The 21914-nt window shown below is 42.1% G+C and overlaps 1 protein-coding gene across 3 annotated transcripts; it reads left to right on the forward strand.

Moving 5' to 3' along the window:
- The first annotated feature begins 9400 nt into the window (after window positions 1–9400).
- On the forward strand, window positions 9401–17899 carry CCNQ (cyclin Q). 3 transcript variants are annotated; one of them, XM_083352139.1, is made up of 6 exons: window positions 9401–9816; window positions 11280–11392; window positions 12029–12212; window positions 14135–14267; window positions 14463–14690; window positions 17448–17899. In XM_083352139.1, exons 2-6 carry the CDS (start codon window positions 11305–11307, stop codon window positions 17532–17534), a joined length of 720 nt encoding a protein of 239 aa, XP_083208265.1. In that variant the 5' UTR covers window positions 9401–9816; window positions 11280–11304; the 3' UTR covers window positions 17535–17899. The 3 variants fall into 3 exon arrangements, with proteins under 3 accessions (XP_083208265.1, XP_083208264.1, XP_083208266.1); XM_083352138.1 differs by having other exon boundaries at window positions 9401–9770; XM_083352140.1 differs by having other exon boundaries at window positions 9401–9733.
- The last annotated feature ends 4015 nt before the right edge of the window (window positions 17900–21914 follow it).

Raw genomic sequence — 21914 nt, forward strand, 5'->3', positions numbered from 1 at the left:
TTGTCATTTACGATATTATGAATTTATCAGTTAAAATGTTAAGTAATGCTCCTTTGTATATGTATATTAATTCTGTATACTGTGTTTCCCTGAAAATAAGACCCAACCAGAAAATAAGCCCTCGCAGGATTTTTCAGGACACTCGTATTTTAAGCCCCACCCCGCAAATAAGCCCCAGTTAAGATCATCAACCAGACGGATGCATTTAGTACCATATTTCTCCAAAAATAAGCCCTAAAGGGTCTTTTGGAGCAAAAATTAATATAACACCCCGTCTTATTTTCGGGGAAACATAGTATGTACCTCTAGACTAATATATGCATATCATAAAACATACCCCCCCAATAAAAATGGAAAAGGAAGAGGGAACGGATGTGATATATAAATGTAAATAGGCATTCTATTTACTAACAGAGCATAAAAAGATGATGGAGATAAGTCCATTTCCAGGGTGACAAGGTGAGAAGCACAGCTCAAATTTTTAAAAAAAAAATCTAAAGGGAAGAGAAAAATGCCTGAAACAGACACCTCCTTAGTTCACAGGAGTATAAGGAGAGGGTGATATAAAGCCAGTCAGAATCTGTTGCTATGTCTGATCAAGTAGTCCTAACCTTTCCTCCAAAGTTATTTTCTTGATCTGGTATACGTAGTGGGGCTGGCAACTATTTTTTTTCCTATTCCCTGATGGAGTGTCTTGTGCACTCTTAAGGTGTGTGTCCTCCACTTTGGAGAGCACTGGGCTTGATTACAAGAGGGAGGCTTCTGCAAACCCAATATGGAGTTACTACTCCTCTTCTCACTGTCTGCCATCTAAAGCCATCACTTCACTCTGCCTAATAGTAGTAGAACAAGCCCTTTGTGAGATCACAATCAAACAGCAGGATGGTTATGGTGGCAAACATGTATATTGTACTTTTGCTCAGAAAACTTATTTTCATCTGCTTTCTCCCCACCCCTTCTCCTTCTCCCTTTCTCTCCCCCTTGACCTGCAATGTTTTCTTCTCCATTTCTCCCCCAGGAGACTCTGATGTGCAGTTAGCCTTCTGCCCACTTGCCTATGATCTGCGGTGACTTCAAGGAGACTTGATACCTGAGATATTTAAAAGGCAAGCCGCTTGATGTAGCCCTAATGGGTCTGATTGATTCTTAGGCTGTGGATCCCTCCCTCCCTTCCTCCCTCCCTCCCTTCCTCCCTCCCTCCCTTCCTCCCTGGCCCAATCTCCTGCTGGATGCTGGAAAACACCATCATTTCTAGCTAAGTGGTATCATCTCTCAGGCGAGGCTGTTCTCTTCTCCTTCCTCCTGCTTAAGAATAAAATGGGGTGGGTGGGTGGGGGAAAAGCCTTTTTAGTAGTAAACTGGCACATATGGGAATGGAAACCATGGTAACAGGAAATGTGGGAGCCTGTTTACTGTGCAACTCTTATGTTTTTTTTTTCTCCTTATATGTAGAGATTATTTCATGCTTCTTTGGATGATGTATAGTTTTGTGGGAAGGTCAGCACTTAAGGGGAAAGGGTTTGATATGTAACTTTCCTTCCTTCCACCAGATGGAACAAAGGTTGCTTTTTCACCCAGACCCATTCCCTCCTATATCTCCATCTGCTATTGAACCACCAGATGCCTTTATAGCCACAATAATATTGAGAGCCATTTCAGGAGCAATTAGCAAGCTTTTGGCTGGGTTCACACATCACACTAAGTCATAATTACATTTGACTTTAGCTATGATTCTTGTGTGAGGCCAGTAACTGCAGTTTGTCATCCTTATGTTTTAGCAAGAGGTATGATCCCAGTCTCAGAATGATGTTCAAGTCCATGAAAGATGGAAACTTGGAGGTCTTAACAGGGTAGTTTTTTCCACAATATTGGCCATTTGGTAAGACTCACATGGCTAGCCAATCCCTTTCACAAAGATCTGCGATCTAAAAAGTTTCTGGTGAAAGTGACTGAAAAGGAACTTGGTGTGTGAACTTTTGGGTAACCATTTGCAAATATCCCCCTTTTGTATTTTTGATCATAATACAGTATGTAATAATGATAGATTTTTAGTGTAAAGGCTCACTTCCTACATTATTCTATATAGATTATCCCTAAGGCCAAGTTTTTTAATCAAATCCTCAGTCGGGAAATTTATCAAATTTATCACTACTTTTGGGCCTAATCTAACCCACAGAAATATTGGAAACAGGCCTGCATACAGAGGTCATCAACATATGACCACAGTTGGGACCAGAATTTCTGTTGCTAAGCAGGGTGGTTGTTAAGTGAGTTGCATCAGATTTTGTGATTTATTTTTTTTGCCAAACTTGTTAAGGGAATCACTGCCATTGTTAATGAATTACACGGTTGTTCAGTATATCTGGCTCCCTCCATTGAGTTTGCTTGTTGGATGCTGGCTGGGAAAGTTGCAAATGGTGATCACATGATTCAGGAATGCTGCATATGTCGTAAATACATGCCAAATGCCAAGCACCTGAATTTTGATCACACGACCTTTAGGATGCTGTGACAGTCGTTAAGTGTGAGGACTGGTTACAAGTCACTTTTTTCAGTGCTATGGTAACTTAGGATGATTGCTAAAAGAAAGTCAGGCACTACTTGCACTGACTCAGTTACTAACAAGATAAAACGGAATGGTTAAAAAATTATTTCTTAGCAGGAGGCAGCATCTGGAGAATTGGGTTTAGTTACTACATGGATGGGAGACTGCTAGGAAAAAACAGTTTTAGGGCTAGGCTGAAAAATCATGGGGAAAAAAAGGAAGACAGCAATGGCAAAGCATTTCTGTTTGCTGCCAAGAAAACTATATAGGAGCCAAGAAGCCTTTAATAAAGCAATGGATTCATTTCCATAATAAACTTTCATTAGATCTGTTTAAAGGTTTGCAGTTATTAACAGATACACATACCATCCTCTCCCCTTTAGACTTTGGATGTTTTATTCTATTTGTAAAAGATAAACCATACATAAAAGCTCAGAGAGAACTTTCAAAGAACTCAATGAAAGTTGTGCTAAAAAGCTATCGCCAGCTATCATTGGAAGAAAGTGGGAAGAACTTCATTTTACAGATTTACAAGTAGAATGTCCCACAAAATTTTGCCATCTAGAATGCTCACAAATGGGAGGTCATCAGAGGGATGGAAAAATGAAGGAAGACTCAAGGATTAATGTTTACCTCAAATTCAGCCATTTTGGAACTTAGGTTGGCTGCTAGGATTGGTAAAGCCTCAAAGATGGTTTGGGATCCTGCTGGTGGGCTGTTGATTGAGGAGGCTTTTATCCCAAGGTAAACAGGTTTGGCTAGTTTTGTTTCAAAAACATTTTTCAATAATTTAACCAACAACAACCGAACAAACAAAGTACCTCAGTGCACTGTAGAAAATAAATCTTCTCTCCTTTGGCACATTCAACTATGGTATTTTAAAAGCTATTACCTGTCTCCCACCTGATATTACACACCCAGTGTATTTTTACTAATATACACAAAGAGTTTGCAGTCAGTTGGCACTGTGCTCCTCCAATTCTCAGCATGCGGATGTAAGCAAGATCTCTTCATGCATCTCATAATATGAAGAGGAGTCAATTCATTCTCCTAGAGCAGGGGTAGGCAACCTCGGCTCTTTTATGACTCATGGACTTCAACTCCCAGAATTCCTGAGCCAGCATAGCTTGTTTGACACCTGAGACTTGACTCATCCGGGACTGACCAAATGGACTGAGGGGTGGGGTTTTGCGCGGGGACACTTTAAAAACATAGATCTGTGAGACAGTTTTCAGATCCTGTCTATTATATCCTCTGTCATCTATGTCTTAGTAAAAGTTCCTGCTTGGACAATCTTGTCTCCAAGAGTTTCCTTTCCTAAGATGTGGATTGGAGTGGGTTCTGACAGGAATGGTTTAAATTCTGGATTCTATGTTCAACAGATGTATTCTTTGTTTCTATCATGCTCAGGTTTCAAATCCCTACCTCTTCATGCTCTTCGTAATTACCTGAGAAGATCCTAGAAAAGATAATCAAAAAACAGATCTGTGAACAACTAGAAGCAAACAAAGTTATAACTAGTAGCCAGCACAGATTTGTTAAAAACAGATCATGCCAAACCAATCTTATTTCATTCTTCAACAAAGTGACTGTGGAAATACTGTGGACATAGTATACCTAGGCTTCGGTAAGGTATTTGATAAAGTAGACCACACCCTACTTCTTGGTAAGCTAGAAAAAGCTGGAATAGACAACATCACCACCAGATCGATTTGTAGTTGGCTGGCAAAACGTACTCAATGAGTAATCCTCAACGGCACTACATCCACATGGAGAAAAGTAAGCAGTGGGATACCACAAGCTTCTGCCTTAGGCTCAGTACTCTTCAATATCTTCATCAATGACTTAGATGAGAGAATTGAAGAGGAACTCATCAAATTTGCAGATGACACCAAACTGGCAGGAGTAGCCAACATTCCAGAAGACAAACTCAGGATCCAAAAAGATCTTGACAAACGTGAACAATGGGCCCTATCCAACAAAATGAATTTCAATGTGGAGAAAAGCAAGGTTTTACATTTAGGCAGGAAAAATCAAAAGTACAAGTACAGATTGGGCAAGACCTGGCTTAAAAACAGTAACCGTGAGAGGGACCTTGGAGTCCTAGTTGATGATCACTTAACCATGAGTCAGCAACGTGCAGCAGCAGCCAAAAAAGCCAACACAATCCTGGGCTGTATAAACAGAGAGGCATAGAATCAAGATCACACGAGGTATTAGTACCGTTTTATAAAATCCTAGTAAGACCACACCTGGAATACTGCAGCCAATTTTGGTCATCATATCACAAAAACAATGTTGAGAGTTTGGAAAAAATTCAGAGAAGAGCAACTAAGATGATCAAAGGCTTGGAGACTAAAACATACGAAGAACGGATGCAGGACTTGGGTTTGGCCAGTCTAAAAAAAAGAAGAAATAGGAGAGACCTGATAGCAGTTTTCCAGTATTTGAGCGGCTGCCACAAAGAAGAGGGGGTCATGTTATTCACCAAAGTACCAGAGGGCAGGACAAGAAACAATGGTTGGAAACTGATTAAAGAGAGAAGCAACCTAGAATTAAGGAGAAACTTCCTGACAGTGAGGACAATGAACCTGTGGAACAGCTTGCCTCCAGAAATTGTGGGCACTCCATCACTGGAGATTTTTAAGAAGGGGTAGACAGTCACTTGTCTGAGATGATATAGATTCTCCTGCTTGAGCAGGGGGCTGGACTAGAAAACCTCCAAGGTCCCTTCCAGCTCTATTATATTCACCCTATTCACCTGGTAGCTATACATTGTTTATTCTTAAAGGACTGAACTAAAGTAGGGCTAGTTAAAACCACTTTGTTTCTACATGTGCAACACAATCTTCCTGTTTACTTAGACATTAAACCAACTGTAATGTAGTGGGTCCGACGCAAGGAAGAGACGCCAGCCGGAGTACAGGTTCAGCTCTTTATTGAGGGGGGTTCCGTACTGGAGAACAAGGGCTACCTGCCCTCCTTATATACCTAGCCAGGTAGGTGGCTAGCCAATGGGGTTGGCCCTAGGTTTCCCTCTGAAACTAGGTTTTCCCACCAAACCGTCCAGGCCAACGCCCCCTAGTGGCTGCTGCTATGCAGGTGGCCTGCACCTGGATACATAACACCAACTGCTTTCAGTCAATGGATTTTACTTCTAGAAAATTTGTTTATATTGATAAAGCTGAAATTGCATTGCAAATGAAACCATTCATTTGTAAGTGAATTTTACACAGCACCCTCTAGTGAATTATTTTGATACATCTTTTACAATTTTTTTCATGTTTTGCAGTACTTATTTACTTAGTTGTGCTTTTCTAATTCAATGGTTCTCAACCTTTCATGTTCTACTTCCCAGCAATCGTGTCCCACCAGAAAGGAAATATTTTGCTGAGAAAATTTATACATTTACAAGCATTTTCTTGCTAAAATCTTCAAAAACAACAATAAAACTTCTACAAATAATAAGGTGGTCGCTTAGTAAAGTTTTAGATGTGTACGTAGGAAGTAGAAATGGGATGTTAAATTTGGGGAATTATTTTTTGAGAGGGTTTGGGCTAAAACCTGGCTGTTTTAAGGTATTTTAAGGCTCTTTCTGAGATGTAATTTTCAGAGTACTGTAGTAACCTGATGCCTTTTTGCCTGAAGAAAACTCCTTAAACAGATAGGAGGGATATGGAAGAGGAGCTGTTACTAGTTAGCATCGAGCAACAGAGCTGCCAGCACATCCAGGAGTTTGAAAAAAGTGAGTTAATTCTAGAAATCAAGTCATGGCTATTGCCTCCTCTTTTCCCTTCAGTTGAATTGTTTATGTGCCATCAAGTTGGTATCAGCTTTTAGCAGTCACATACCGGCAGATAAATTTTCTCAGGATGATCTGCCCTCAAACTTGCCCTTCAGTAAGGCCCATCATTACTCACTGAGTTTATCCACCTTGTTGTTAAAACTCTTTATTCTCTTTCCTTCCATCCTTCCAGCATTATGGACTCTGCAAGGAAGCTGGGCCATTATATAATTTGTCCAAAATATGATAACTTGGATCTTGTTATTTTTGCCTTGAGTGAGATTTCCAGGTTTATTTGTTCAATGGCCCTTTTGTTTGTTTTCTTGGCTATGATATTCTCATACGTCTTCTCTAACACTAAAGTTTAACAGTGTAAATACCCTTTCTATTCAGCTTTTTCAAAGCCCAACTTTCACTTCTATGAAGTGTCACAGGATCATCATTGCCTGCACAATCCAGATCTTTGTACATGGAGACACATCCCAGCATCTGAATATCTTTTCCAGGATCTAACAAGTGCTTGTCTGCAGCATATTTTTTGACTACTGCTTCATTTACTGTTGATAGTCAAATATAAAGGCAGAAACCACTTCATTTTTGCCAGTTCTACAACTGGATGCCTTATCTATTATTAATTTGGTCTTCTTTAGTTTCACTGTGTTCCTTGACTTCCATTACTAGAACTTGCCAATCATCTGCATTTTAAGTTATTAGAGCAGGGTCTTCAGCACAGCACAAATTACTGAGGTTTCTTCCTCGTGCCCTTCTTCTTGCAGTCTACTCTCTCTTCAACTCTGTCATTGATCTGGTATGAATGAAACGGATGGTTTGCCAAGACAGACCTTGGCTGCCATTTCTATTTCCTGAGATGCTGCATGCAAATGCCAAGGCGGTGTGTTGAAGGAGACAAAGTGGATGGAAAGCAAAAAGCAAAAGCAGAAAGCTGACTCAGTGATTCCTCACAAACACTTGCTGGATACCAGAAGAAAGATCACAGGCTGCTGGGGTTGGGAAGGAGGTTATCTTATGACATACTTTCAACCAGTGCTTTTTTTGTAAAAGAAAAAGGTGCCGGAACTCAGATATATCATACAACCCGCCTTGCCTACCCTACAAGGTTCCATCCAGAAAAGGTGCCGGAACTCCGTTTTGGGCGTTGTATGACAAAAAAAGCCCTGCTTTCAACCAAGGAGAAACATTTTTAGGTCTGTCTTGTGTCATATGTATAGTGATTTGATATATCACTAGCAGTATATATTCAGAAATCTTCCTGTACCTTTACCCGAGGTAGTAAACTATTTCAGTCAATGAGTGCTCACAAAAAATGTCCCCCTCTATAAATGATCTGAAAGGAGAAAAATAGTATTATATCACATCCAATGCAAACAGGATGAAATGTAACACGCAGGACTATCGATTCGGATAGCCCTTTGGTTGATTCCCTTTTATTTGGATGTAACCAACATTTTGTTGCAGAAAATGTAGAGTGCATATTTTGTCTGTCCATCCATCCATAGGGCAAAGGAAGTTAACAATAAAAGAGAAATAAAAACATTACCACTTAAAAAATATAACACTTCATTACACCTGCTCATCCCATCAGATCTGGCAAGAGAATCATGCTATGGATCTTGTCTGCCCTGGTGCCCAATTTATGGAATATTCTCCTCCCCCTGCACCCCCAAAGTGAGGAAACCTCCATCCCTACTTAATTTTCCTTAAGTCCTCAAGATGTGGTTATGTCATCTGGCCTGTTGGTGAAATGTTGGAAGTGGCTTCCTGCTAATCTAATCTCGTGTGTAGGTTATGCTTTTAAAAACTTATTACTTGAATGCTTTTGGTATGCTTATAGTTTTTTATATTTTTTGCTGTATACCCTCTGTTGAGTACTGGGTTCATTGCGCAGGAATGAAGACAAGGCGAGTGAGTTCAGCAAAGATCATGGTTTATTGCTTGCAGGATCTGAAATAGAGAACCGGGCTGCAGATGCAGCAATTTATACCCTGGACCCTAGGCGGCGGCCAATAGGTTTGAAGCAACCTATTGCCGCCCTAGAGGCAACCAATAGCAGCGCTGGAGACCGGTTGTCTGAGGAGCTGGGAGCCCTTAGCCAGCTTCTCTGCTCAACAGCCTCCCAGCAATACCACTTGGTGTAAACAAAACAAGCCCAATACATTATACCCACCCAGTTACTTTTTGGGCAATGGGTGGCTATATAAATTTGATAAAATACATAAATAAGGAACCATTAAAACTAATTCAAACCGAGGTCTTGACAAATGGCTAAGCGTAACTCACTAAAGAGTACAATCCACAGCTTAGTAACTATACCATATTTATTATTTTTGAAAAAAATGTTCCCTTTATTAATCTCCAGCTGGCTACATGCAAACCATAAAATATTAGTGTCCACATTAATGTCTTTCTGCTATTTCTAGCATTACTGAACTCCTTGCCAGGGATGATCTTCCTGTGGAATTCAGGCCCTTGCACTTTGGTGAAAACCAGCCTGTTGAACGCGTCCAAATGGGTGAGCATTATACCTATTTTGCAGCAAAAACTGGCTTAGTGCATTTTAATCACTAACAAAAGCTATAAAAAATGCACTAGTTGTACGTTGTATTCACATAGTTAGGCTGTATTCACATACATTCACGTTTGCTTAAACAAGGTTGACTGGATAAGCATGGGTTTTCCCCAACATCCCATTCCAACTGTAACGCTCTGTTTGCACCATAGTTTTAAACACACTCAAGTAATGGTTTTTGGTTCAGCGCGCGTGTACGTGTGAAAGCAGCCGGTTTTTACAACGCTGTTTCTAAGGAAATATTTTTTACAATACTATTGATTTCCAGTGCCTATGCTGCGAAAAGAAAAAAAAGAAAAAGTCCCGGAAAACAACAAAACCAAGACCGGCTTCCTCCATTGCTCGATTCCCCTAGGCATCACGCACGCGCGAGAGTAGCGCGCCGAACGCAAGCCTTCGTACGAAGGAGCAGCGCCGGCTGCAGCGCGCGCCCTCTCAGGCCTTTCTCACGTGATGGTCCACGTGGGCGTACGGCTCGCTCGGCCGCCGCTTGTCTGTCTCGGCGGGGAGGGAGGCTCCGCTTGGCGCCGCGTCCCAGGGGTGTCGGGGGTGGCCGTGCAGGCCGGCCCAACGCGAGCACCGGGAGGGAACTCCCTGACTTGGTTCTCTCAAGCGAGTGAAAGGGTAGCGAACAAAGGGCGGGGCGACCATGCCCGAGGGTGGTCCGGGAGAGGCTGACGACCGGGCACGAGGCGCCTAGTTGCCCGGGCACAGACTGAGCAGGAAAGGGGCTCGGCGCCTGCTCGTGCTCTCTTCTCTACTCGTGCCCGGGGCTTTTCCGGGTGTCAAATCGTCCGTCCTGGTGGGCCGAGCGTAGGTGAGATCAAATGCAACCATTTCCTGCAGGTGGAGAGGTGGGTTGCAGTCAAGTTCACGACGTCGCGAAAGTTTCGACTTTTGGTGGTGTGCGCGTATTGTTCAGATGTTGGGGATGCTCTGGAAAGGTGTGTGTGTGTGTGTGTGTGTGTGTAAAACCCTAGGGCAGGGGTCTTCAAACTTGGCCCTTTTATGACTTGTGGACTTCAACTCCCAGAATTCCTCAGCCAGCTTTGCTGGCTGAGGAATTCTGGGAGTTGAAGTCCACAAGTCATAAAAGGGCCAAGTTTGAAGACCCCTGCCCTAGGGTGCTGTTCAGATGTTGGGGATGGCGATGCTGATGAGTTCTGGCCCAATTGACTGTTCATTCTGGCTGAGAGTCATGGTAGTGCATTTCAAAGACACGTGGAGGACCCCAGATTGAAGAACACCTCCACAGGATTGTTATAATTAGGCGTAATCTGCCCCCCTCCTCCAATAATTCATTCTCAGGATTTTGTAAATAATTAAAACACAATTACCTTTGTAGTATATTTATTGGTCTTTTGAGTATACCTTTTAGAAGAGGAACTTATTATCGCTTATTGTGTATAATGCCTATAGTATTATAGAGCTCATTTGATATATTTACCTTTGCTACCTGTGAAACAGCTATTAAATGATATATTCTTTCTGTGTTTCTCTTTTCATTTTCTCAAATTGTTACTGTTGGGGACCTATCCCCTTAAAAATTAACACTGCAATTTTTGTGTGCAGAACTAATAGCACAGTTGCAGTAGCCTTTAAATAAATGAATTGACTGCATCAATTCAGCCATTTTCTGCAATTTAGTCTCATCTCCCCGAAAGAACAGATTAAAACTCCATTGATGGACTACAAAAGTAAGTGGACTTACTTTTAGCCCACTTCTGCCAAAGATCTGTGTAAAACATATTGATGTACTATACACCCTTTCCCTTAAATGTAGATTCAAAGGAATATTGGGAGGTTTTCAGAGTCAGTATTTAAGTTTTAATATTTCACAGCCACAGTAGTGTTGAGAATGCTAGCTCTACAGTCCTTCCATCTTGGACAGCAGTTCCCAACCTTCTCTATATCCTGCACCCCTAGAATGCTTCTGATATATTCTCGCACCCCTTACAAAAGTTGGAAATAACGGCAACAAATTATACATATGCACTAATTTTGAAACTTCTAAACCCAAGTTTTCACGCCCCCTGGAATATCGTCTCGCACCCCCGGTTGGGATCCCCATGTTCTAGGAGTTCTGTAGTGCTCCTGTTCCAGATTTCTATTTGGTTCTATAAGGAGATGGAAAGCTATGATCTTTATAGCCGGCCTTCAGTACACAGCAAATGCACCTTTTCCTAGATTGTCTTCACCCTGGAGTAGAAAACATGGGTAGCTGTTTGAGTTTCAGTTAAAAAGTGGAACCAAATAGGATATGGTTAATAGCAACTTGTGAGAGTTTTGTTTGTAGAGAGAATAATAGAAGTTCTGTAAAGGGAGAATGTTTCCTAAATTACCTGTTTCTCTTGCTTATGCAGATCCTCTTGAGATTAACCAACATTCATGAATCCTACTAGACTGCAGGAAACAAGCCAGCTATCTGCAAATGTCAGAATTCACTTCAAAGTCTGCAGGTTCATCATGGAAGCAGGTGAGTGAACAGTTGCTATTGCTGATTAAAATATCTGCCTTCCTTGGCTAGTAATGCCCAAATCCCGTGAAAAAGAAGTTTCTGTATTGGGAGGAAGTGCCGATCTGTGAGGCACTTGGAGTTAGGGGGTCTTACTGGATAGATCTAAAGTCAAGGACAATGCAAGTTGGTTTGCTTCATGAAGTAGTGTGGAATAGATATGACTTTTACTTAGTTTTAATTATGTCTTATACTTGAGACATGCAGACATTTCCAGTGTGTTTGCATTTATTTGTGAGAATTCTAGATTTCTGATGGAGGAACTCGATAAAAAAACTTGGGTTTGAACCTCTACAAATCCCATTTCCCCAGAATGTTAACTGTGTTGTTTAGGTGTGTTGTTTCATATCCCAGTAGGCCTCACGTCTCCCATTCCTAAACAGTAATACAATGAGAGTTCTGCAAGTAGGACAGATCTTACCAACTTCCATTAATTTCAGGGAGGTTTGTGTAGATGAACTTCTTGATGGCTTTTACTTTACATTCTCTGCTTGTGGTCAGGTCATCTCTGAGTCAAGAAGTCATGTCTCGATTCTTTCTTCCTTATTCTTTTGGAAGAGCTGGAAATTCCTTTCTATATCTCTTTTCTGCTAACAGGTGTGAAGTTAGGCCTGTGCTCTGTCCCTATTGCTACTGCGTGCACCATTTATCACCGATTTTTTATGGAGGTGCCTCTGGAGTCATATGATCCTTACTTGGTAGCTATGGCTGCACTGTATCTGGCTGGGAAGGTAGAAGAACAGCATTTGCGGATAAGAGACATCATCAATGTCAGCCACAGGTAATAAGCATCGGGATCAAGATATATAGTTACAAAAGACAGGCTGGATGTATGAGGAATAAGTAGCTGCTTAGAATCAGCAAAACCAACTTCCTGCAGCTTGGCATTTCCCATTGTAAAGAGAGCCTATACTACAGTAAAGGTAACTGCTGAATCAAGGAATGGGTAGCCAGGTGGACCTGGCGCTTTTCAAAATGTGGAATTCCCAGTATTTGGTCATACTATTGCATTCCCCACATATTTGAAAGAAGAGCAGATTGAAGAAGATTGGCTTAGATAATAGGTCCATTTGCTTTAAATTAAAATGCACTTTATCCCTGATGAATCTGATACTTTAGCTTCAACTGTGCTAAGTCATCGTAATACACAAGACTTCCTTGTAAGATTCAGGAACCCCAAAAGACCTTGTGGATTAGAAAAAGATCACATCCATTCTTATATTGGTGAGATTTTCTCAGGAAGTCCATAAATAGAATAGGAAGATAGCACATGCTTTTCCACTTTGGGTCCTCCTGAACAATTGTTATTCTTTGCCTCTGAGCCCAGAGATCTAAACTATGAATATCATGTAAGCCAACTGTCTTTTCTGTATCTGTGATGTGAATTCCATAAGCTGTTTCAGGCTGTAAAAAATATATCTACATTATGGTCATTAGGTAAACCTAAGTTTTAATATAGAATTTGGTGGGATTTGGCAGAATCTCCTAAACCTGCAGAGAGCTCAGACTCCTATTTTAAAAAAAAGTTAAGCTTGGACAGCCAAGTTTATGTTCATGAAGTAGGAGACAGGGGTAACTTCAGTTGAACTTTCCAGTAACAATAGTCCTGGGAAAAAGTAGAAATTTTATGAAGAACCTGAAGTTTATCTGTCCAATCCCTCTCCACCCAATTAACTTTCCTTACCTAGATTCTAGATAAGGAAAGCAGAATTGGGCAAAACATTCTACATTGCAGGGCCAGCTTCAAACCTCTACTCAGTCATTATAATGGGGAGTTTTGAGTCCATTAATTTACTCAACTGTTCTGGGAAAGATACAGTATGAGGAGAGGATTGTTATGCATACTCTATGTTCTTCCTGGAGATGAAGGGGGATCTGAACCAAATGATTATGTTTGTAAATAGCTTTGGAGCCTTTTATGAATTCATGGAATAACGTTGTATGTTGAACTATAAGGTGGTGTGGGAGAGATGTTTCTTCTCTAGTGATAAGTAAAGCTGACCTTGAAGGGAAATTCTTTCCTGGCTTTATGGCATTTTCTTTCTTCTTTCTAATACAGGTAGTCCTCAACATACAACCTTGATGGAGCCTGCCCACTGCAGTCATATGTTGTAATGGTTGTAAAATGGGTTGGGCCATCTAACCAACCAAATTTTACAACATTTTTTGTGGCATTATTAAGTGAATGCAGCAGTCAGAAATGTCAAATTACTGGATGTGTGTGCCTTTTTTTGGCAAAGCCGTCATAGAACGTGACCATATTGCTCAGTGTCTACGGTTGGGGTCATGTTACCGTGGAGGGGACCCAACTTTCAGAACATTGTATTTCGGGTTGTAACTCCTCTTTTTCTGGTCTGTTGTAACTTCAAAGGGGGTCACAAGGTCGCTTTTATGAATTAGCTAAATAATGGTGTATGTTGAACTGTAAGATAATGTGGGAGAGATCATAAATCGTAAGTCGAGGACTACCTGTAATTATATATTATAGCAACAACTTCAGATCCATGATAATTTTCAAAAATAAATACATTGCTCTATCAAGTAAAATTTATTCCTGTTGAAAATATCCTTCATAAATGAGACAACCTGTCAGAAAGCCATAGAGGATTGTAAGTTCACCATTAACTTGAGAGCTCAGAGGAAGGCCCAAGTCAGCTTACTTGCAAACAGAAACATTTCAGCGTTTTTCTTTACTCCTCTTAGGTACTTGCATCCTCGGAGTGACCCCCTGGAGCTGGACACACATTTCTGGGAGCTGAGAGACAGCATTGTCCAGTGTGAGCTGCTCATGCTACGTGTGCTCTGCTTCCGTGTCTCCTTCCAGCAACCCCATAAGGTCCAAGCTACATAGGAGGGACATAGGGTAGAAATGGTGTGCATGAAGTACATGGGAAGCAAGGGGTTAAGTCTTTACTTCTCTGCCTTTAGGCACTGAATGAATAGTCCTATTACAAGAGAAGTTGGTGCCAGGTTCTTTTCTTCTCCGCCATGTTTTCAATTATCCCTGACAGATGTCTTTTTCTTTATGCAGTACCTTCTCCATTTTTTACTGTCCCTGAAGCACTGGATGAACCGGCATAGTTGGGAGCGGACCCCGGTGGCAGCAGCAGCTTGGGCTCTGTTGCGGGACAGTTACCATGGACCCCTGTGCCTCCAGCACTCTCCACAGCATATTGCTGTGACCGTCCTTTACCTTGCTCTGCAGTGTTATGGAGTGGAAGTACCTGCTGATGCTGAAGCAGAGCGACCGTGGTGGCAGGTAAGAGAGACGGGGTGGGAAGTGAACTTCTGTGTCCTTCAGCTGTAACTGGGTCAGGTTTTGGAGCTTGCCTGCGTGGGATTTTGTTTATATGATTGTTTGCTTATTTATTTAGCATCCTTGCTTCACAGCCTCTGAACTTTAAACTTAAATGTGGTAGTGCAGTTTCTTAGATATTAAGTCACTGCTATCACCTGCCCTGCACCAGAAGTGGAAAACCTCCCACTGATCTCCCAGCTGCTTCTTTAATCAGTCTATGTACAACTTTCCATATTAAGAGAAAATTTTGAAGCAGTGTACAGTAATATATCAAAATCAAAGCAAATATTAAACTACATAAAATCCTTACCTTACATATTTTTAAATCAGGTCACTTAGTAAAAAACAAAACTGTGGTCCTGCCTCTGGTATCTCTCAACCCAAGCCAGCTTCATTTAGGTTTAGGAAAAGCACACATGGAAAGGTACAAATTCCTCAATCCTGGTCTGTGCATTCTGGCTGTGTTCATATATCATACTTAGCTGTAGGTGGTTTCAAGCAAGTTAGCTTGAACAAACCCTAGGTTGCACTTAATGTGTATAATTGTGACATGGTTAGCTGAGAATGGAGAGTAGACCCATCCGAGAATTATCCAGGGTTTGAGATATTTCGGGAACCACACATTGAAAGCCAGGGGGCAACAGTACTGACATGGGCTGATTGCGTTTTCCGAAACTGTTCTAGTAACAAGCTAGGGATTCTTCTGCCTTCCTAGACACCCTGCTGTCCAGCAATCTCCCTGAGTTTCTATATCTCATTGTGGGGCTATCGTTAAACTGGCTCTTATGAAGGATAATTCAATTTCCGTGCGCTAAGGATGGGATCAGGAATAACTTGGGAATTCATGGCTTCAGTGGCAATGAGATAAATAGTGCTGTGTCATGCTCAGTTTGCAGCTAGTTTCCTTTAGAGACCTCAGCAAGGGTGGAGGATTGATTAAAATGATCTACCCTGGACATTTTATTGATCTGCTCTAGTTTCCATCTCATACCTGAGGATTTTGTCAGCATTTGTGAGTAGTTTTGTTGCAAGTCTTTGTCATTCTTTGAAATGTGAAGCTAATGAGGGCTTTGGACATGAATCCCAGCAAGACAGAATTGCTTTTCTACATAAACGTTCACTGGCTTTGGATAGTGTTGCATTCCCTCTGATGAAGTAGACTGCAACTTGGGAGTTCTCCTGGATTCCTGGTTCCTCCTAGAAGGTTAGGAATTTGCCAATTAAGGTGTCTGATCCTTTTTAGAGTGAAACCTTAGCATCTGTTACTCATGCCCTCATTATGTCAACATTGGATTACTGGAACTGTTCTCTATTTGGAGCCGTCTTTGATGACTACCTGGAAATTGCAGTTGGTACAGATTGTGGCAGCCCACACGTTAGCAAGTGAGGGCTGCTCTAGCAGAGTTAAATCTGTACTGTAGGTACTGCGATGGTTGCCGGTATGGTTTTGAGGACTTTCAAGAAGCTTGCCTTAACCTATAAAGCCACTCTTGTGGCTTGGGATCAGATCACAGATAGAATCTGTCTGTCCTGTTTGATCAGTTTGCAGGGGATGCTCTGGTCCCTGCTCCTTGGCAGGCTGAGGAGATAGGTTCTTGGATGGAAACGGGGTATCTTGGTGGTCTTTTCCTAGGTCTAGATATTTCAGGAAAACAGTGAAAATCTGGTTTTACTGTTGAGCGTTTGAGACAAGGCGATGTTAGTTGAACATGATGTTATTTCTCATAATGTTTTGAAATATGGAGGTTTTAACCTTATGTCAGCCAACCAGAGTTGTTGAAGTAAGTGAATTATAAATTATATAAGTATATAACCATAAATCAATAAGACATAACCTATAGCTTACAAATCACAATAGCTAAATGCACACACTATGCTAAGTCAAAACTTCAAAAAAAAATGCTCACACTTGGGCATGCTGTTAGTTGAACAATAAAATTTTGAGTTGTGAAATGAGTTGAGGTACCCATAGCTGGGTTACATGTTTTTGTTTTTAAATGGCTAATGCAGCCATGGTACCTTTGAACTGAATTAAAACATACATGTATTCTATGGAGCAAATAACATCTATATCAGATGCGGAGCAATTTCAGCTAGCTAAATAGCATTGGGCAGGAAAGCTAATCTTCATCCTTTTCAGTGGTCCTAATCCATTTGTTTGCAAAAAACGTGAGAGAATCAAGCATAGATCTGCTTTAATTAAGATAATTAGGGCATATCCTTGCTTAGACTTAGTTTTGCCCCTGTGAAAACTGTAGAATCTCACAGATACAGATGAAGATGAATGTTAAGTTGTAAAACATGGGAAAATTCTGGGAATCATAATATAAAAACCCCCCAAATTTAGCTTTGCAGATCCACCTTCTATTTCAGGCATTGGAGCTTCTTTGCAGGATAAGAATAAAAGCCAGTGCTGTGGTGATCAGTACGGAAGTTGGGAATAAAATGCAGTTGTTAATGGAATGGGCATTAATTGAGAGAAGCATAATTTTATGTGCTGTATTTGTACCCATTTCTTCTGTCCTTTTGCCAGTTGTGGTCAGATTGGATTTTTGCATTCTTCAAACCTCTCTTAGTTAGGGAAAGTATGCAAAATATATTCATCCCAATTGTTTATAGAGTACTTTATTTTCTGGAAAAATATTTTGCCCACTTCATCCTGCCTGGATTTTTTGCTGCTTTGCTAAATTTTTCCCTTCATTTTAATTTATGTTTTAGGTGTTCAGTGAAGATCTTTCCAAACCTGTCATGGACCAGATAGTCTTGGAACTGATACGGGTCTACACATTGGATGCAGAGATCTAAGTACACTGTGAAGAGAAAGACTTCCAGCTGAGAGTCTATACTGAATTGTCATGTTTCAAGCTGGGGTAATGGTGAAAGTATTACTGGTACTTGAAGGGATTGACGCCAGAAGTACACTCTCTTCTGTTGAGGCATCCCTCTGAACAGCACTGGAGTTGAACAAGCGAGGCACCTTGATAGCGCTGAGAACCTCCTAACAGAATCACTTTCCAGTGGGGAGTTCATCTGTAACTAATTTTCCATCACTCACAAAAGAACAATGTTCTGAATGGAAGATTGTGGAATGAGGAAATGTGTGAAAAAGATTCTTCACCTATTTCAAGTAAAATGTGCTGGCAAGATTTTAACTTGTGTTTCTGGAATAGTCTCCCGAGCCTCAGTGCAGTCATTGTTTTGTGTCGACCTTCTTGTGAAATTATTTATTTATTAGATTTGTGTGCTGCCCATCTCATCTAGATGCAACTCTAGGTGGCCTACAAACATTAAAGAACAATATATAACAACAATAAAAATTACAGTTAAAAGATGGGGAGGAGGGGAGCATGACATACCTGGTGAGAGGTGGGATCTTCTCTTAATCTGGTCGCCACATCCAGTATGGTGCAATCCCATTGGGGCCCCATGCCAACTGGGAGAGCCAGGTCTTCGGGCTCTTTTGGAAGGTCAGTAGGTTGGTTGCACATCTTGCCTCTGGCTGTATGAGTTTCAAAGGACAGGAGCCACAGCAGAAAAGGCTCTTCTGGATCCCGCCAGCAAATATTCCTTAACTGACGGGGTCTGCAACATGCCCCTTTTGCCAGCATAAGTGGGGCGGGCCAAACCCATTGGAGTGAGACAGTTCCGCAGATACCCTGGATCCGTGCCCTGAAGGGCTTTAAAGGTGATAACTGTATCCAGAAGCCATCCAGCGGTCAATGCAGCTCATGTAACGGTTGTATAATGTGGGCACCCTAGGGGCCCCAAGAAATGGCTGCGCCGCAGAATTCTGCACCAGTTGTAGAGATGGGATCAAGAGATTTATTTATTTATTTTTAAGGAAGGGGCAAACCAGGGCCTCTTAAAAGGCCCCAGGAACATCCCTCCTCCGGGCTGTTGGCTTTCCAGCTGACAAGCCCATCATCTTAACCGCTGAGCCATCGCACTGCCCATATCTTATGAAATACCTTTACTTTTTGCTTAGTTTGTGTTGGAGAGAGAATTTTGAAGGAAACACATCTTCAGTCAGATCCTGCAAAGCAGTTCTTCTGTACACCTTGTGGCCTTTCCCCCCCCAGCCCTGCATATTTATAGAGCCACAGATCTTGTACCTCATGTTATTTATCAGTGCTTGAACTCACCTGGCAATTACCATTCTGGAGGCTTTCACCAACTGGGAGGGACAAGGATATAATTGACAGGTGGTTGCACTGACAGCATCAGGGACCTTGTCCACTTCATCAGGTCCAACAGGATCAAACTTCCCAGATAAATGGGCAAGACCTTTTCCCCAGGCGTCTCATATGGAGCAGCACCAGACAGGTTCCAACTGGTAATGAATCCAAGCAATAATTTTGTCTGTCGTGTTGAACAAATTCCTCTGTGAGGCCCTGGAGATGACCCTTTCACATGCCCTCCTGCCCCAGGAGAGGCCAAGTGTTTCATAAACAGGGCCGCAGGGCAACACTGCAGATGCAATAAAGGCAGAGAAATGAAATGATATTTCACTGCTCTTACTGCCACAAGATAGGCCTTAATAGCAGCTCTAAGTTGTGTCTGGTTGGAATCATCCCTTGTTTATCACCAGTGGTGCTCTAGGCATCTCAACCCTTTTCAGAACCCGCAACTTCTCTGAACTATAGGGAGGATTGGGAGCGATGGGTCAAGAGTGGCTGTACAGGCACGATCCTGTACAGCTTCAGCCACCCTTTGATTCCAGAATGTTACTGGACCTTTGGCAGAACTGTGCAACAAAGCCCACAGGATATCCCTCAGTTCCCTCTGGAACCCATTCAGGTCCATCCGTTGCTGGGGCAGATTGCTTGAATGGGTCCGGTCTCCTTTAAAGAGAAAGTTCCTAACAGGACAATTAACCAGTGGAACAGCTTGCCTTGAGAAATCATGGGTGCTCCATCACTGGACGTTTTTAAAAAGAGACTGGACAGTCACTTGTCTGAGATGGTTTAGGTAGGTTCTCCTGCTTGAGCAGGGGGTTGGACTAGAAGACCTCCAAGGTCCCTTCCAGCTCTATTTTATTCCCTTAGGGCACAGGTCTGCAACCCGCGGCTCCGGAGCCGCATGTGGCTCTCAGCCGTCTCCTGTGGCTCCCAGTCCTCTGCTATGTGCAGTCCCCCCCCCAAAAAAAAGTGGGACTAAAAAAGTTCAACCAATCGATTCAAATATGCAGGGTAGGTGCATATCTCGCCTTGGCTCCACTCTTCAGTCAAACCCTGTTCTGCGCATGCGCGCATGTATGCGCATGTGCACACATTTTTTTGTGGCTCCCAGTTTTTCCTTTTGTGAGGGAACCGGTTCCGAGTGGCTCTTTCACTGTTTCAGGTTGCTGACCCCTGCCTTAGGGGAATGGCATAAAAGAATCTGAAGGACAGCAGGGCTTGATCTGACCATGACAAGGGGGAAAGGACTGGTCCACCAGGTCACGTTGCCATTGTTCTGACAAGAAAATAATGTCCATCACGTGGCCTCTGTACTGCCTTGAGTTGGACCCAAGATGATCTGGGATAGCCCCATGGCTGCCATGATAGTCACTGAACAGGGCTGCTTCTGAGGCCAAGCCTAGGGATGGCAGATTGAAGTCCTCCAGGACCAGAAGCCCTGAGGAATTCCTCTGCCATCACTGAGAGGGCCTCCAGCCACTCAAGCAGGGAGGATGCTATGCAGCAAGGAGGCTGGTACAGTAGCAACACTCCCATTTAATTCTGTGAGCCCAGCTTCAGGAACAGTGTCTCACAGCCAGAAACTTGGAGAACAAGTCCCCTGAAGGCTAAATGAGATTCTCCTCCCCACCCCCCACCCCCCGCCCTGGGGTCTTGGCTTGTGCCAAACCCTAAACCCCTGGGCACGTTTCCATGAGGGGAACACCCTCCCCTTCAGAGCCAGCCAAGTCTGGGGATGCATGCCAGGTTGGCTTGTTCCTTCTCAGTAAGATCTTAGATGAGGTGAGCCTTATTATTGACCAACTTGGCAACCTCGGGGCCTCCAAGGGTAAAAACACCAGCTTATTACTTATTATACTTAACACAATTAAGGCACACCGGCAGCCAACTTAAAACATTTAAGGTACACCCTGCCGTCAAATTCAGTTTAGTCCCAACTTCTTTCATCTTTTGCTAGCAGTCCTTGATCATCACACTGTATGACCCTTAAAGGGATATTTTCAATTAGGCGGATGTGTGGCATATTAAAACAACAGCTAAATTCCATGTGTGTTGCAGTGTTATCTGACGGACCGTCTGATTCCATTGTTGCATTTTCTTCAGGTGTAGATTTAAAAAAAAAATAGAAGGTTCATTGGTCTGCTGTATTTTTGTGTTTCTGGGTCAAATGATACTGCATGTCGAGAAGAAGTCTGAACTGTTTGTAATCTATAGTTATTGAAAGAAGGAATTGGGGTGAGAAGTTGAAGATAAGAATCATCTTCTCATTTTTCTAGCTAATTGTGCAGAGGAGGTATGATTCATTCCAATTCTGTCTTGGTTTTTGGTTCTTGAATTTTCTGATTTGTGTTAAAGGCCTCTTTCTGATTATAAATTGACTCCCGTCTTTATGTAGTGTGATTGGAATACAGTTGGCCTACATGCTTAATAAAGAATATTCAATATCTCCAGGAAGGGTAGACTTGTGGAAGTCCATTAATCCTATCTCCTAATTTAGAGAAAGACTGATAATGCCATCTGGTGTTTTTAAAGTGTTAAGCAGAAATTGTCTATGTCCTTTTTTATGCTTTTCTCTGCAATGATAAGGCCTAACTAACGACATGCTTTTATTGGAGCTACCCTATAGAAAATCCTATAGAATTAATGCTATGATTGGAATAACTATTGGATTGGCCTGACTCACATGACTAATGGAACTCATTGGGTTCCAGAGGGAGCTTGGTTATTCTGGACAACCTGCTACTCGGTCCCACTGAAGCCTTGGCTGCATAGAATAGCAAAGTGTCAGTGGCTTTAGATTGGATCACTTCTGAACAGCCTCTCCGTACCCATGGTTTTCACCATTTCCTGTAGTATATGATGGAATTAAGGGAATTTAAGCAGGGTAAGAGATGCCCAAAGTGTCGTGGGCAAAAGACAGGGAGCAAAGACAATTGGACACAGCTAGAGCCACTATTAAGGCCTAAAGGTAAAGGTAAAGGCTCCCCCACACACGCGTGCTAGTCGT

The sequence above is a fragment of the Vipera ursinii genome (assembly GCF_947247035.1).
Source record: "Vipera ursinii genome assembly, chromosome: 2".
NCBI classification, from domain to species: domain Eukaryota; kingdom Metazoa; phylum Chordata; class Lepidosauria; order Squamata; family Viperidae; genus Vipera; species Vipera ursinii.